General features: G+C 50.3%; 1 protein-coding gene across 4 annotated transcripts in view; it reads left to right on the top strand.

Moving 5' to 3' along the window:
• ACACB (acetyl-CoA carboxylase beta) overlaps positions 1 to 17,438 on the top strand; it is a 123,827-nt gene that overhangs the window by 50,032 nt on the left and 56,357 nt on the right. For 3 of the 4 annotated variants that reach the window (XM_035017196.1, XM_035017197.1, XM_035017199.1), the window contains 11 exons: positions 693 to 902; positions 1,145 to 1,315; positions 3,284 to 3,445; positions 4,775 to 4,938; positions 7,245 to 7,395; positions 7,507 to 7,610; positions 8,599 to 8,680; positions 11,150 to 11,295; positions 12,532 to 12,682; positions 13,865 to 13,999; positions 16,602 to 16,748. In XM_035017196.1, coding sequence (XP_034873087.1) covers positions 693 to 902; positions 1,145 to 1,315; positions 3,284 to 3,445; positions 4,775 to 4,938; positions 7,245 to 7,395; positions 7,507 to 7,610; positions 8,599 to 8,680; positions 11,150 to 11,295; positions 12,532 to 12,682; positions 13,865 to 13,999; positions 16,602 to 16,748 — 1,623 coding nt within the window. The remainder of the gene's footprint in view (positions 1 to 692; positions 903 to 1,144; positions 1,316 to 3,283; positions 3,446 to 4,774; positions 4,939 to 7,244; positions 7,396 to 7,506; positions 7,611 to 8,598; positions 8,681 to 11,149; positions 11,296 to 12,531; positions 12,683 to 13,864; positions 14,000 to 16,601; positions 16,749 to 17,438) is intronic. The other variant, XM_035017198.1, reaches the window with a different exon arrangement.

Raw genomic sequence — 17,438 nt, 5'->3', positions numbered from 1 at the left:
TGAACTTACAACCTTGAGATCGAGAGTCACATGTTCTACTGACTGAGCCAACCAGGCACCTCTGTGTATACTTTTATATAGGTGTTCATAACAGCTCTGTTTTATTTTTCATATTAAGCGGGGCCATCCCATATATATTACTGCAGCTTGCTTTTTAAAAAAAAAATTATTAGAAATCATTCCATGTGAACACTTTTTTTTTATATCATTAAGAATTTCTGGGTAATTGCCTTTTAGTCATCAAAAGAATGACGTAAGTCTGTCTGTAGGTTCCACTGTGCACAACTCGCCAAGAGAGTACTATTTAAGAAGGAGGAAAAGAAAGCTGCTGGGTGGCACGTTTTCGTCCTATTTTTATTCAAAAAGCATTCTGTGTGTTTTGTGTGTTCTGAAGGTGCAGCAGAAAACCAGTGTGCAGTTAACTCTTAGCCACATTGAACTCTTACGCAGTATGTGCCCAAATCCTAACAGCACATTATCTTTAGAAAAATGGGATTGTGGGGAAATTCCGCCTTCTACGTGATGTATTTTGACAGTGTTGGACTTAAAACGTCAAGGAGAAAGGCATGTCCTCACGAGAGAGGTAAAACAAAGCTAAACGATCAGCAGGATCGTGGACATATCTTCAGAGGACTTCTCGCTCCGGCCCTGGTCCCTCAGGGTAAATCGAGCCACTCTGCTGTTCCCCCCAGGTGCAGAGTGAGATCCCTAGCTCCCCCATCTTCCTCATGAAGCTGGCCGAGCATGCCCGACACCTGGAGGTGCAGATCCTCGCTGACCAGTATGGGAACGCCGTGTCCCTGTTCGGGCGTGACTGCTCCATCCAGCGGCGGCATCAGAAGATCATCGAGGAGGCGCCGGCCACCATCGCCATACCGGCTGTGTTTGAGTTCATGGAGCAGGTGGGCTCTGCAGAGCCGGAGAGCCGGCTCCGCCCAGCCAGCAAGAGCGCCCTACCATCCCCATTGCCAGTGCGGGGTGGGTGTCCACGAAGACACCCGGGGCCCATCGTAGGGAGTGCGATCTCTGAGGTCCCAAAGGATGCCCAGCAGATCTTCAGCGTTTGGTGGGGGACCTACTCAGCCCCCCATGAAGATGATCCAAGAAAACCACTGGAGACCCTTCAGGCTCTGTGTCTTTGCAGTGTGCCGTCCACCTGGCCAAGACTGTGGGCTACGTGAGCGCGGGGACGGTGGAATATCTCTACAGCCAGGATGGCAGCTTCCACTTCTTGGAGCTGAATCCCCGCCTGCAGGTGGAGCACCCCTGCACAGAGATGATCGCCGATGTCAACCTGCCGGCCGCCCAGCTACAGGCAAGGACCTGGGCGCAGAGCCCTGGGGTTTCTTCTAGCCGGGCCGGGGTCCCCGTCCTGCTCATAGTAGACCGTCCTGCTCCCCTCTTGGAGGGCTGTCCCTGGGGAAGTGAGTGTGTTGTGTGAGTAGCATCGAGAATCATGCAGGCGGAGAACCTTCTGTGGAGTGGTTCGTCACCTTTGTCTGGCTGTGTGGCCCTTTGAGAAATGGGCAAAACCTGTTGAATTTCTCCCTGGGGAAAAAAAATATGCTTTGTACAGTTCCAGGGCATTCGTGGACCCCCTCTTATCCATTCACATTGAGCACATTGAGAAGTATTTCTCAAACTTTTTTTTATAACTGTAAGGAACCTTTTTAGACACTTTCCCCCCTAATTTCTCCCCTTATAAAAATTTTATTTATTTTTTATTTATTTTAAAGATTTTGTTTATTTATTTGACAGAGAGCAGGAGAAAGAGTGAGAGAAAGCACAAGCAGGGGGAACAGCAGAGGGAGAGGGAGAAGCAGGCTCCCCACCGAGCAGGGAGCCCAACGCAGGGCTCGATCCCAGGACCCCGGGATCATGACCCGAGCCGAAGGCAGATGCCCAACTGACTGAGCCACCTAGGCGCTCCCAGCCCCTTATAAAATTTTAATATACAGATATATTGTATGTTTTTACTGTAGATATATCTGTGACTGATACATACAGAGTAAGATCGTTTCATCCCCAAGAGCAAATATTTGCCCCCTTGCGGGGCAGTATCGCCCTCATTGAGAACTCATGACCCAGAGTTAGGAACTCCTGCACGAATGGGAACTCAAATGTTTAAAATGTATGAATGTATGTCTCCCTCCTTCCTTTCCTGCCTGCCTTCCTCCCTCCATCAGCATTTTTATTGTTTTCTATTTTGTCTTTTTTTTTTTTTTTTTTTTTAGTTTGGAAAATTTCAGGAATGTTACAAGGATTGCGCAGCTACCCCCCATCCCCTGTGCCTCAGCCCACTGGTTGTTAACCTCTGCCACATTTGTGTTCTTTCTATTCGTGTCTCGGTGTAATTTTTTTTTTTTGGCTTAACTTTTTGAGAGATGTTTTGACTTGAACGTTCATGGTGCTTTGCCTCTACTTGAGTAGAAGGACCTCCCAAGAACAACATCATTCTTTTAAGAAAGAAAGAGAGAGAAGGAAAGAAAGAAAGGAAGAAGGAACAAGATCACTCTGGCCCAATACCACAATAGAAAATGATGACAGTTGGAAAATAAACCACTGATTCCACTGCACATCTATCTAAAATTAAAAGTATAAAATTTAAAAAAAATTTTTTTTACATTTCTTATATTTTTTAAAGATTTTATTCATTTCTTTGAGAGAGCGAGTGCACGAGCAGGGAAGAGGGGCAGTGGGAGAGGGAGAAGCAGACTCCGCACTGAGCAGGGAGCCCGAGGCGGGGCACGATCCCAGGACCCCGGGATCATGACCTGAGCCGAAGGCAGATGCTTCACCGACTGAGCCACCCAGGTGCCCCTGGAACTTATTTTTCAAATGAGTTTTGGAACGCCTTAAAATTTATTTTTTTTAAAGATTTTTAAATTTATTTATTTGAGAGAGACAAAGGTAGTGACAGAGAGCACAAGGGAGGGAGGTGAGCGAGCACACGAGTGGGGAGGAGCAGGGAGAAGAGGGAGAAGCAGGCTCCCCGCTGAGCAGGGAGTCCGAGGCGGGGCTCGATCCCAGGACCCCGGGATCATGACCTGAGCCGCAGGCAGATGCTCAACTGACTGAGCCACCCAGGCGTCCCTTCTGTCTTTCTCTTGCTTTGCTTCTCCCGCCACCATGTGGCACAGTGTCATGTGCTCAGCAGGTGCTCAGGATACCTGAGATCATTCACTGCACCCCTCCTCCAGGGCGTCCAGCAGTGCGCTCCATGTCTGGGGGCCAGGGTGCTCGTGGGGACTGACAGTCCGCGGGGTGGATTTCTTCATTTCAGATTGCCATGGGGGTGCCGCTGTCCCGGCTCAAGGATATCCGGCTTCTCTACGGGGAGTCGCCATGGGGGGTGACGCCCATTTCGTTTGATACTCCTGCCAACCCTCCGCTCGCCCGAGGCCATGTCATCGCGGCCAGAATCACCAGTGAGAACCCCGATGAGGCAAGTTTTGCGGGGCCCCCACGCCTGCCAATTCCAGGCTCCCGGTGTGGGGCAGAGCCTGAACGTTAGCTTTGGATGAGACGCCCAGGCTTCTCCGAGTACAGACAGGGAAACCGTGGCGTGGAAGGCAGTGGTTTATTAACGGGAAGTGTGTGCCAGGCACTGGGGCAGATCCTTCGTGCCTGTCGTTGCTCATGGACAGGACAGCTCGAGAGGTTAGTCTCCTGCTTCGTGCCTCCGACCTGCTGAGGCCGTGACCGAGCCCCACGGTTGGACCCTATGCGCCACGTCCATCTTTGGGACAAGCAGCCAGCTTTAGAACCCGGGTCCTTGGTTTTCTGCCGCCCCCCTCCCTGTACTCTTTCCTGGAGTCTGGTCCCTTGTAAGGAGTTCCTTTGTGACTTGTTCTTCTTTGTGCCTCGAGAAACCAGCCAGCTGGTGTCTGTCACATGCTTACTTATGGATGACTGTTACATCATCTCCATAACCTACCACAACCTCATTGTTCAATGATTACATTCAAGAAATTTGGGATGAGAGGTTTGTCTCCCCCTCCTCCCCTTTTAATTAAAGAATTGTAAGCTATGGTAGCTCTATCAGCTTGACATCTTTGGCTGCAAACAATGGACTCTGGTGGTGGACAAGCGAAATGGGAATTTTTTAGGGGGATGGTGGCTTGTCTACAGGTGCTGGGGAGGACGAAGGGACTCGGAGTGGAAATAGCCCGGGCACCTGGAATTCTCCATCTCTCAAAATGGATGCCTCCACTACACATGTCCAGAGCCCTAATCCCAGCGAGAGGGTCCGCGTCCACCCCCCTTACCAAAATTATACTCAGGGGGATGGGCCTTCTGCCCCACCCCCACCCCCCATAAGGAAATTAGGTGTGTGTTCGCATCACATTGCTTTATCTCCTGGCTTTTTCATAATCCCGGAATTCGAAATCCAACCCCTCTTCTCTTTCATTTAAACTTTTTATGACTGACGATGTCAAGTTTATGAAACCAGAATGTACTTTCACTCAGTTCCATCAGTGAACGGCATTCCCCCCTATTGTTTCTGTACCTCCTCCCCCCATCCCAACATGGTTATTTATTTTTATAGTTTTTTTTTTTTTTAAGTAAAAATTACATGCATGCATGAATGTCTTGACATGGGTACACCCTCACCCCTAGTGAGAGAGATCAACGTTCTGTTGATCACACGAAGCTTTGGGTTGTGGTGGGGGTTCTTCTTGGGTTTGTCTAGGATTTAATTCTGATGCAAATATATCTGGTGTGATGATTCCCCGCCCTCCCCCCAACTTTGCTTTTGCTGTTCTGACTCTAGGGGTTTAAGCCAAGCTCTGGAACGGTTCAGGAACTGAATTTCCGGAGCAACAAGAACGTGTGGGGTTATTTCAGCGTGGCGGCTGCTGGTGGCTTACACGAATTTGCTGATTCCCAGTTCGGGCACTGCTTCTCCTGGGGAGAGAACCGGGAAGAGGCCATTTCGTTAGTATCTCCCTGCTCCCCTCCTTCTTTCCCTCCTTCCTTCCAGAAGCTAAAAGCCTGGGGCTCAGAGGCAGCAGTACGTCAGGAGGTAAAGGAGTGAATCACAGAGCAGACCCGGTCTTAAATGCCCTTTGCTGAAGTCCAAGGGCAAAGTCTGTCCTCTTCCTGTATCTGAGATCCATGAAGTCAAGGGAGCTCATGAGCTCACCAAGGTCATTTGGTCCTGAGCTCATTACAGCTCGCACTTGGGGGAGATCCAAAGAATGTTCGAGGGGATTCCACAATTTAAAAGGTGCCAAGTACTAGAGCTTTTTTAGAAAAAAGGTGTGTGTGGGGGGGACTTCTTTAAATTTAAACCTTATAAGTAGGTCCTGGAGAAACCCACATTGACAAAGGGGTTCCCAAATCCAAACACACCCCCATCTTCCATTTTTCCTGCCTTGCCCTGAGTACAAAAAGGTAAAAAGCAACTAACTTTGTAATTAAACATTCTTGTGTTTAAACATTCTCGTGTTTAGAGTGAAAAACCCCAAAGACTTTGTGGACATTTTGTTTAAAAAGCATTATAATCGGGGCGCCTGCCTGGTTCAGTTGGTAGAGCATGCAACTCTTGATCTCGGAACTGTAAGTTCAAGCCCCACATTGGGTGTAGAGCTTACTTTAAAATAAAATCTTTAGGGGTACCTGGCTGGCTCAGTTGGTTAAGCATCTGGCTTGATTTTGGCTCAGGTCATGATCTCAGGGTCGTGAGATCAAACCCTGCATGGGGTTCCTTGCTGAGCATGGAGCCTGCTTAGGATTTTCTCTCTTCTGACCCCCTCACTCTCTCTCTTTCTCTGTAAAAAAAAATTTTTTTAAATCTTTTTAAAAAATTTAAAACATAATAAAAAGCATTAAAATCTAGCCACTAGGGCACTTAGTTCATGAATTAAATTGAGTTGGGTGATTTTGATGAGTGGGCTTTCTTTCCCAGCTTTATGTAATTAGTTTTAATCATGCTGAGTGAAAACTTGAAAGGGGAGGGAGACCAGCCATTCCAGCCCACTCTGATCTCTGATGGAAATGGCCTGTGGCTCGTCCTATGCTGGGAATGACCAGTATGGACCTTAAAAGAACTCAGAAGGAAAAATTCTGGCTTTTTTTTTTTTTTTTTTGAGAAAGAGCACAAGTGGGGAGGGGCAGAGGGAGAGGGAGAGAACCTTAAGCAGGCTCCCCACTGAGCACAGAGCCTAACGCGGGGGATCTCACCACCGTGAGATCATGACCTGAGCAGAAATCTTGTCGGCCACTTAGCCGACTGAGCCACCCAGGCGCCGCTCATAGGGTCTTATAGGGGGATCAGCTGTGCCAGCTTCCCCGGGACTGAGGGTGTCCCAGGATTTGGGATTTCTCACTGCTAAATCTGGGCACATCCTGAGCAAATTGGGACAAGTTGGTCACCCTTGAGCCCAATAGCTTGATGCTTACATGCAGACTCCCGTGCCGCACCTGACTTTCCTGAGACTACTGACGTGCTCATCTGACCTCACTGCATCTTTATTTCCCTGGCCCCGAACTGGGGTTGTTCTTGCCCCTTTGCCACGCCTGCTGAATGCACGCAGGAACGTCATGACAGGTGTAAAAGCTCTCCTCTCCCAGGTAGGGAATGGTTCTAATGCCTCTTTCTATGGTACAAAACACTCTCCCTGTTATTTCCTAGGAAGTGGGACTTCAGCCCTTTGGACTGAAGCCCTCTTCGGGGAGAGGCCACCCCTCTGGGAAATAGGAGGTGGTGACCAACCAAGCACATGCGGACAGGTGACCGCCACACCCTGGGTGGGGTAACAGTGTTGGCCTTCCGTAGATGCACCTCGTGCATACCCCGCAGAGCAGCTATGTGGACAGCCAGGGGTGGCACCTGCTCTGGGATACGGGGATTTGAGTAGGTCCAGCTGCAGAGAGGCAGAGCGACTGGCAGTGGTTAATAATAATTACAATCACGGTCATTAATCATGTTCATAGCAGCTGACCTTATTTATCAGTGACTAGGCGCTTTATATCGATTGTCTCATTTTAATCCTCCAGCACCCGTGTGAAGTTAGGGTTATTTCCCCGATTTCCAGATGAGGAAACTGAGTCCCAGAGCGGTTAAGTCACTTGCCCAAGATTGCCTGACCAGCAAATGCTGGAGCCGAGATTGACAGATGGGCTGCTGGACTCAGGCCCTTCTCTCAGCTGTGCTATTCTGGGCTCCCTGAGAACCAGGCAGGAGCTCTGTTGACACGTGTATTAATTTGGAAAACAATCCATGTGCCTTTCCCCTCAAGGAACATGGTGGTGGCTTTGAAGGAACTGTCCATCCGGGGCGACTTCAGGACCACCGTGGAGTATCTCATCAACCTGCTGGAGACCGAGCGCTTCCAGAACAACGACATCGACACAGGCTGGTTGGATCACCTCATCGCCGAGAAAGTGCAGGTGGGGAGCTGCACGCTTCTCCCCTCGGGGTCACGGAGCCCCCTCTCCCCCACCTCCCGCCTCTCTGTGGGCTTGGTCACCACTAACACTGAAGCATGGAGTCTCTCCTAGGCCGAGAAGCCGGATATCATGCTTGGGGTGGTGTGCGGAGCCTTGAACGTGGCCGACGCGATGTTCAGAACATGCATGACGGATTTCTTACACTCGCTGGAAAGGTAGGGTGCAAGGGTAATTCCCCCCCCCCCCCCCCCCCACCGTGGGATGCGTGTTAGTGGCAAGTGAGGCAGATAACCAGCCAGCGGACAATTAGGGAGTCCCTCCTGTGTGCTTACCTCTGAAATTCTTTGCCTCTGAACCGAGGCTGCCTGGGAGGAGGCCACCGGCGGAGGGGGGGAATTCTCCAGGCAGCCGGTAGATAGTAGGCAGACCGCTGTGGGCTTATTCATGCTGACTTGTGTAAGGTACTCCATAGTGCTTGAGCTCAGAGGGGAGGTGGATTTGAGAAGCAAAGCAGGTGCTAGGTCAGCTCTGCAAATGTTCCTTCTGGACCCTCGCCTGAGTCAGGCGTGGCTGGTGAAGTGGACCAGCCCAGAAGCAGCCGGGTGCTCACTCTTAGGATGGGCCAGCGTTTCTCAGCCCCGGCCCCCTTGACATTTTGAGCGGATTGATTTTTTTTATTACGGGGGCTGTCCTGTGCACTGTGGGAAGTTAGCAGGAGTCCCCCCTCTCTCCGCCAGGAGTCACCACAATCAAGTATGTTTCCAGACATGGCCAAATGTCCTGGGGTAGAGGCAGGAATCACCCCCAGAGACACTGTGATGGGCAAATGAAGCTACCAAAACAACTTTGAAAAGACAAGAGCTGTTAGCGTGTGGTCATTGTGCTTATGCAGACTAATAGAGTCACAGTACATGTGTCGCTTTCCTTCCCACGTGGGGAGTTTTTTCCGAGAACCGGCGTTACGGGATTTTGCTTCCTGGAAAGCCCTTTTGAAATTTCTCACCCTTCAGCAAGTGCTGTTCCCTTAAGTGCTGAGCAACGTCCCGTTCCGTGCCTTTTCATCGGATTTAGCTTTTTAAATACAGCCGGATATGTCGGTGCTTAGGCGAGGCAAAGAGCTGGGTGATTTGTTTAAATCCAGAGGGTGGCCCTAGCGTTCTCGTTCATTCCCACAGCCGACCGCGAGTCTGTCTTTTCTTTCAGGGGCCAGGTCCTTCCTGCAGCTTCTCTGCTGAACATCGTGGATGTGGAATTAATTTATGGAGGTGTTAAGTACATCCTCAAGGTGAAGGCCCCGGGTTTCTCGGATGTCTCCAGCACTCTGGAGGCTGGTGGGAGTTTTTCTTTCTGGAGTGGACTTGCTCGTACATGGGTCCCGGGACTCCCCAGGCAGTCCCGTGCCCTTGAAACCTAAGCACTTTGGGTTTTGGCACATGCAGGCTTGAGCAATACGCAGAGCGTACAGCAGAGCATGTATTCGTGTCCCGGGGCTCAGGTAGCAAAGTACCATGAGCCAGTGGCTTCAGACAACAGAAGTGTGTTCTCTCAGAGTCTGGAGGCCAGAGTCTAAAATCAAGGTGTCAGCTGGGCCCTGGTCTCTTTGAAGTCTCCAGGAAAGAATCTGTTTCATGCTTTCCTAGCTCCTGGTGGTTGTGGGGCCGCCCTTGGTGTTCTGTGGCTGGTAGACTGTCACTCCAAGCCATGCCTTTGGCTTCATATGCTGCCTTTTCTGTGTGCGTGTGTGCGTGTGCATGTGTGTGTGTGTATGTGTATCTACATTGTCTTCCTTCTGTGTGTCTCTGCTCTGAAGAACACCACTCAGATCGCATTCCTAAATTCCCACCCTACCCCATCTAACTAACTACATTTGCAAAGACACTATTTCCAAGTAAAGTCACACGCCGAGGTGCCCGGAAGGACATGAATTTGGGGGCATGATAGCCAGTCAAGTACGGAGCGTGAGCAGGACCTTTGCTGAGCCAGCATAGTGTGTGGGTCTGTTTCCAGGGGCCGTGAGGCCAGCTCTGTCCTGTGTGTCTGCACCAAAGGTCAACGTATGGCTTTCTGATCTCTCCCTGGCCCACCTTGGGCTTCCCTGGGGGTTTACTCGGCATTGCTGTCCTCTGTCAGAAGTATCCAGTTACCCTTCCTGGGGCATCTGAGGTCATTTCAGCAGAGAATATCAGAGTATCTGAGATGTGTGGGCACAGGATCAGGCCCTGGGTCCAGGTCAGGGTGACCCGTGGGGGCCAAGTATCCCCAAGAAGCGAAGGCCTCCTTCTCAGGAGGGAAAAGATAACAGAACTCAAGTCTGCCTTTGAGGCAGAATTTTTATGTTCTGTTACTTTATTTTTAAGATGACTGAGCACATGTTACACTTCCAACTTTGGGGATTTTCAGGGTTGGTGTAGTCAAACAAGCATGTTCTCCATGGGAGCCTGCCATAAAACCACTCCTCTTTACCCCTCCATGCTTCCTGGCTGTTTTGGGGGCCTAGTTCCCCCAGCGTGATTTTAAATATGACACATGCTTACTGTATAAAATTTAAAAATTTCAAAAAAGCATAAAGCATCAGAAGAACAAACCCATCGTGTGTTGACCCTGGGAGGCAATCCCCATTAACGTTTCAGCACATGTCTTCTAATTCTTTGTTCCTTACGCACTGATTTTGTAAAGTTGAGATCATGGTGCGAATTCTGTTTTACTGCTTTGATGTTATCATGGCATAAAGTTTTCCCGTGCTATTAACAAGTTTTCTTTCTTTTTTTTAAAGATTTTATTTATATGTCAGAGAGAGACATAGCGAGAGAGGGAACACAAGCAGGGGGAGTGGGAGAGAGAGAAGCAGGCTTCCTGCGGAGCAGAGAGCCTGATGTGGGGCTCGATCCCAGGACTCTGGGATCATGACCTGAGCCGAAGGCAGACGCTTAATGACTGAGCCACGCAGGCGCCCCAACAAGTTTTCTTAATATCAGTTTGATGTCTAGAGCCAACGGTCCAATGGAACTTTCCGTAGGAACAGAAATGTTCTGTATCTGTGCTCTCCAGTATGGCCACCTGTGGCTTAACTTATATATAAGTTAAATTAATTTACACGTAAATCGCCAGAGCCTAGGTCCGGGCTGCTCTGTTTGACAGTGCGGGTCTAGAGTATTCCACTGCAAGGTTGTAGGATAGCTAGTTTGTGTCTCAGTCTTACTGTTACCATGAATAATGTTGCAATAAACATTCCTCGGTTTCTTGCTACCTCTTGTCTCAACATACGTATCTTAGAGGTGGAGGGCTCTTTAGGGTGTTCTGTTTTCTGAGCGAGTGTACCTACAGTGAACCCAGGGCTAGTATGTCAGATCAAAGTGCAGAGCTGAGGTCAGGGCCTGGCCACCTGTGCCTCTCTCGAGGCTCCCAAATGTCTCATGTGCCCTTGGGCAGAGCTGGGTCTGGGGAGGGTGGAATCCTGGTCACTGGTGGAGTTTCCAGGGCTGTCTCAGCCACAGTGAGACACTCCCCCCTACCCCCACCTTCCCTGCTGCTCAGGGTGGCCCTGCTTGGGGCTGATGCTTAGAAGGGCATGTGATTGGCAGGAGATGAGCAGGCTGAACTACACCTGCTGCTGGTGGCCATTAGCCACCGCCCCCCACTAGCCCTTGCTCCCGGTGGTGATGGTGGGGCCGGGGGGGGGGAAGATGGTGCTCTGGGGCCCAGGGACAAGCAGGCCTCCTGAATTGAGGCAGGGACACTGAGCCTGTCCCCGCAGGTGGCCCGGCAATCTCTGACCATGTTCATCCTCATCATGAACGACTGTCACATCGAGATCGACGCCCACCGGCTAAGCGACGGGGGGTTGCTACTGTCCTATAATGGTAACAGCTATACCACCTACATGAAAGAAGAGTTTGACAGGTACATGGAGGTGGGGGGAGGGCGCGTGACGTAGAGCCACGCTTTCCCGTGGGGCTCAAAGATAGAAAGCCAGCTATGTGCAGCCCAGGGGTCTTAGATAAAGTACCTTCTCCAGCAAATTCTGGGGCCTGTGGAGAGGTTAATCTCTTGGCTGGACATCCACAAAACTGGCAGCCATTTTGGGGAGGTTCCCAAGAGGCCCGTTCCTAGTAATGTGGGAGGATCCAGAGCCAAATGGGCCGTGACTCCCAGCTCCAGGGCCTGCGAGGCGTGTGACAGCGTGTCAGCTGCTGCTTGTCTGAGCTTCAGTGGCCACAGCCATCTGAGCTCAGGCCTGGAGGAGATGTAGCCATCCAGTTAGGGCGACAGCTACTTGTACTGGGCACAGGGCTAGGTATTGGGATAAGACCACGGTCATGTTGGCGAACATGACACATTCAGCAAGCAGAAGGGGCAGGACCGGTCACTGTGCACCTGGATAAGCGAAATGCAGGATGCCCTGGAAGCACTTAGCATGGAGGCACCATGAGATCCCCCCGCCCCCCGCAAAGACCCTCCCTTTCCGATGCATCTGACCCCACTGAGCTCATACGTACAATGAAGTGTAGACCAGCCGGGCTGAGCGGGCAGCACAGACTTCTTCCCCGCCTCCAGCCAAGGAGAGTCAGGCGGGAGTTGGGGGTGGCGGTGGGCTGGGGTGCACCACAGACCCCATGCCTGCAACAGCTCCACTTAGAGAATTGTCTCCCTTCCCGAACCCCGAAGTTTTGGAAGAAGGCAGACTGGATTCATCCCAGCCAGAGCACTGTTTTATCACCTCTTTTTCAGCCATGTTCTGTCTGCCAAGAATATTCAAGATTATGATAGGCTTCCCCCCTCCCCAGCCCCAGGGACATACTCTCCCCAGTTCAGTTATAAGGTGAAGGCTTAAAGTTGGTAAATATTTTTCAGATAATATCGATGGCCTTCTTCCTGCCTCTTAGAATTGTATCAGTAAAAGGAACTGGTTTTCAGCGGGAAAAGGGTCATACCCTTTGTTCACCCCATTCATTCCCAGTATCTCTGCGGTAACCGTCAGACACTGGCATTTGGGCAAGTGGAATCCCGCAGATCACACACAGGGTGGGAGGACACTCTGGGCTGCCTTAAGGAAGGGGAAAACACTGTCGAAAGCCAGACTTGGGCACGCTGGGTTGATGGTCCTCCGTCCACCTGCCCGCCCCTTCTGTCTCCCAGCTACCGTATTACCATCGGCAACAAGACGTGTGTTTTTGAGAAGGAGAATGATCCCACAGTCCTGAGAGCCCCTTCGGCTGGGAAGCTAATGCAGTACATGGTGGAGGACGGGGGCCACGTTGAGGCTGGGAGCAGCTACGCCAACATGGAGGTGAGTACGGGGCCGGCCCTCCACTCCCCTCCCCGAGGGAGGGCCATCCCTCCTGCATTGCACCTGCACCCCTGGACCCAAGCCAGCGGGCCTCCCCTTACCCTGGGCCACCATCTGCCGATTCCTCAGAGGGCCACTGTGTGGGTTCAGCCCCAATTCTCTGCAGTATTCGAAGGGAAAACCTTAAAAATGTACACCTCCGTAGGAGCGAGGAAGGGCGGCTTAGGAATAACCATGGCGGTGATTGAAAAAGCTGTAAGCCGACACTTACAAAGCGCTTGGCACGTGCAGGTGCTATTCTAGGTATTTTGCCTGTTTGATTACCTTCTGTCATCCTCCCAGCAATCACAGGAGATGGGCACAGATAGGATCCCCATTTTACGCGTGAAGAAACGGGGCCCAGGCAGGCTAAGGAACTCAAGGTCCCCCAGAGCTGGGGTTCACACCTGGCCTCCATTCCATGCTGCCAGGGTCAATAATAAGAGCCCTATGAGGTGAGACTGTCATTCTTCCCCATTCGACAGTAGGGGAAACTGAGGCTCAGAGAGGGGAAGGCACCTGTTGGAGGTCACAGAAGGATGGGTGGCACGCTGGGGTTCCAGCCCAGCTCTGTCTTGGGTGCCCAAGCTGTGAACCACTGAGCAAGAGGAGCGCAGTCCTGACTGTAGCCCACACCGTGGTAACCAAATGCATCACGTCCATGCATGCAGACTCTCAGAGAGGTACAGGGAGCACATTCTTCATTTCACCAAAGGTTCCCCAGAGGGTTTTCTCACTGCCTTTAAAAAAGGAGCCAGCCACAAAATGCACCATGTTTTGGAATGTGTGTGTTAAGCACCCCCACACAGGATGATTTAACAGTATTTCTAAGAGAGAGGCTTTACTTTACAAATACAGATCAGTTTCCATGCCTGTGAAATGGGTACAATAAATAACCTGCCTCCCTTGCTGGCTTTGCAGATGGAAATAATTCATGAACAGCACTGAGCCTGGCACACAGCAGGCTTCTGGCAAATGCGAGTTCCCTCCCTCCTTTACACTTGAACTCTGCCCAGGGAGTCCTTCTATTTAAATGACCAAGCACCTGCTGCTCCAGAGTCCTAGTTCTGGGGGACTCTGCTTGTCACACACACACAAGCCAGTTCTGCTGGGCTCGTCTGATTTCTCCTTCCTGCAAAACAGGTAATGAAGATGATCATGACCCTGAACGTGCAGGAAAGCGGCCGGGTGAAGTACATCAAGCGCCCGGGGGCCATGCTCGAAGCAGGCTGTGTGGTGGCCAGGCTGGAGCTCGATGACCCTTCCAAAGTGCACCCGGTATGTCGCACCCCAGCGCGGCCACCCCGGCTGGCTCAGGAGTGCTTGCAGTTCTTTGTGTTCTGGGAGCGGAGCTGCTGGATGCTCCCGGCTCTTGTCCTGCCTCCATGAGCCCCCAGCAGCCTGTGTGATGGGTACGGAAACATGGCCACCTTTGCTTATGCCCCTCACGCCAGCAGCCCACCAGCCCACCCAGAGTAAAACTCAGATTGCATACCGTAATAATATTGAGTTATTAACATATAATTAATTACAAAGAATAGATAATATTGTTACAATGGATGAAGCAGTATTGATACATTATTACTCCCTGACGTCCCTACGTTATGCAGATTTCCTTAGTGGTCACGTTTAAGTGGTAAGATATACAATGTGAAATTCAGCATCAGAACCGTTTGGAAGTGTGCAGTTCAGTGGCAGTAAGTGCATTCACACTGTTGTGCGACCAGCACCACCATCCGTGTCTAGAACTTTCTCAGCTTCCCGAACTGAAACTCTTAACACCCATTAAACACAAACTCCCCGTTCCTCCCTCCCCCAGCCCCTAGCAGTTGCTCTCACTGTCTCTCTGAATCTGGCTTACTCGAGGAACCTCCTATTAGTGGAATTGTACAATACTTGTCTTTTTGTGGCCGGCTTGTTTCACTTAGAATAACGTCCTCAAGGCTCGTCCATGTGCTAGCAGGTGTCCATACTTCATTCCCTTTTAAGGCCGAGTAATATTCCATGGTACGTATAGCATCCATTTTGTTTATCCAGTCATCCATCTATGGACACTTGGGTTGCTTCGGTCTTTTGGCTGTTGTGAATCATGCCGCAGTGAACACGACTGTATGATTTCTTTAGTTTTTAGCCAAATCCAGGAACCCATCCAGGTTAGTGTATTACGTAGAGTTGCCCTGTCTCCTTAGGCTCCTTTTTTGACCACCCTTTAAAAAATGGCACACACACACACACCCGACCTTACACTCCCCATCCTCCTGCCCTGCTATCCTTCTCTCCCTGGTACTGTCATTCGTGATGAGACAGACAACTTTTCTCACTGATTTTCGCATTGGTCCCAATTTTTGGCATCCGCTAGATTGGAAGCACCAAGAGACCAGTGCATTTTGTCTTTCTCGCCCCCTGCTAGATTCCCAGTGCCTAAAACAGGGCAGGCAGGTAGTAGGTGCTGCAAAGATATTTTTTGGATGTATATACAGAGGTTCGGGTGCTGTGGGGGCAGCACCCCCTCCTTGGGACCAGCAGAGGGGGTACTAGAGTATCTGTGATATGTATGGCCCTGAAGTCAAGCTCAAGGGGGACTTCCAATTTAGATTCTTATAATTAATCGTTAAGCCTTCCCATGAAACTGGGAGTTCTGAGGTCAAGGACTACTTTCTTCTTCATCACTGTATTCTTGGTGCCTAGCACGGTGCGTGGGTCATATGGGTACTCAGAAAAAAGCAGGTCTTGCTGCTGAATGAATGAGCGTTTACACCCTCCTAAGCAAAGCATGCATATGGAGAGGTAGTCATTCATGCCTGTATCGTGGTTTTTTTTCTGTAATAATTAGTATATATGCCAGGGGAGGAGGGGGGAAAGCTGGTAAGATTATTGAAAAAAGAACCACATTGCCTCTTTTTTCCAGAATATTCTATCAGTTTCCTTCTCATTTTTTCATTATTCTCTGTAGAGGCTTCCCAAAGCCAGAAATAGACTGAACCTTTTCAGATCACCAGAAAGGTGTGTGTGCCTGCATGCGATTCCTTTCAGCAACCATTTTCTGCGCCAGGTTCATGAGGCAGGGCCCGGCCACCAGTCCCTGGGGGTTCACGTTTGCCTATGAGATGCACCCTTGTCATTCAGCTCCGGAAGTGCAATAAGAGGGGGCTGCCCTTGGCCCCCGCTGTGGGTGCCCAGCTGGAGAAGCCAGCACCAGATTGTGGAGGAGACCCTCCAGTTCATCTCGAAGGACGAGACAAGCCCACAGGGCTGGGACAGAGGAAGGGGCAGGGAGCTGAGGGTTCCAGGCCAGCAGAATAGCTCATCCCAAAGCTCCTGGGTCCCAGGGCTGCACATAGGAAGTGTTCAGGGGACATTTATAGGATGAATGAATAAACAAATGGGCTCCTGGGGTCAGGGTTGCCCCTTGGGGAGCTTTCTTTTTTTTTGGTTCTCTAAGGCTAAATGTTTATGATATACAAAAAGCTGGGACATTTGCATGAGAATTTCCTTAATTTCCATCCTGCTGGTTGTTTATCTTCGGGATTCAATAAAGATGGAAAATAAATAGGAAAAACAGGGAGATAATTTTGATTAGAAAGCAGAGCAAAACAAAAGAATCTAACTTCCTCCAAAATCACTGGGAGTGCATAACAAGGGACTATGGCATTCTAGGGGGGCGTGGGGGGGGCGGAATTGGGAAACCCACATCTGGGTGGGGTTTTAGCAATTTTGACTTTCCAGTATGTGTTCTTGTGGGGTTTTTTTGTTCTTCTTCCCTCAGGCTTCATCCTGATTATATTGTGGACTGTACTGGTAGATCTGCCTCGCCCCTCCATTTCTCTCGTCTCACTCAGGAGGCAGGTGTCCTTGACCTCTGGTTCTTGTGTCTCCTCAGGCCAAGCCATTCACAGGAGCGCTCCCTTCCCAGCAAACTCTGCCCATCATGGGAGAGAAACTGCACCAGGTTTTCCACAATGTCCTGGAAAACCTGACCAACGTCATGAGTGGCTACTGTCTGCCGGAGCCTATTTTTAGCACAAAGGTAGGTCACGTGCAAAGGATAGGTATGTATTCTACACACGTGTTGCAGGTCTGTGTGAAGAGCCAGGAGGGTTTATTCCATGATATCCGAGGTCTTTACTGAAGTAAGGTATGGGAAAAATGGCTAGCCCTCTGTGGTTTTTACAAAGGACTTATTCTCAGGAACTTCCTCAACTGATTGTAAACATCGGTGTACGTTCTCTTTGATTATAAACTGTTGTAAAAGCTATACTGTTTTTGTGGAGAATGTTCAAGCAGTAAGTTAAAAAAGAAGTCCATGTGGGTCACTTCTTAAGGAGAGAACGAGGAAGTCACTTTGTTCAGAGACCCGCTGTGTTCCTTGTTCATCCCAGGGGCCCCTTGCCTACTTACTCTGTAGAGAAATAAGTTTTCACATCTGCAGACCTCAGTGAGAGATCCATGATGCTAAATTCAGTATCAGAAGCGATACGATTATCTGTCACGTCCTTTCTCAGAATAGCAAAACACGTTAGTGGCGATGCTGGTGGTGATGGTGATGATGATGATTGTGGTGATGGTAGTGTTGATGGTGATCCTGGTAGTGTTGATGGTGATGCTGGTGGTGGTGGCGATGTTGGTGATGGTGATACTGGTGATGCTGGTGGTGATGCTGGTGATGCTGGTGGTGGTGATGGTGATGGTGGTGATGGTGATGCTGGTGGTGGTGATG

This window comes from Mirounga leonina, unplaced genomic scaffold (genome assembly GCF_011800145.1).
Source record: "Mirounga leonina isolate KUSES-001 unplaced genomic scaffold, KU_Mleo_1.0 Mir_171, whole genome shotgun sequence".
Lineage (NCBI taxonomy): Eukaryota > Metazoa > Chordata > Mammalia > Carnivora > Phocidae > Mirounga > Mirounga leonina.
The sequence above is the reverse complement of the archived record's forward strand: the minus strand, read 5'-3'. Positions and strand labels throughout refer to the sequence as shown.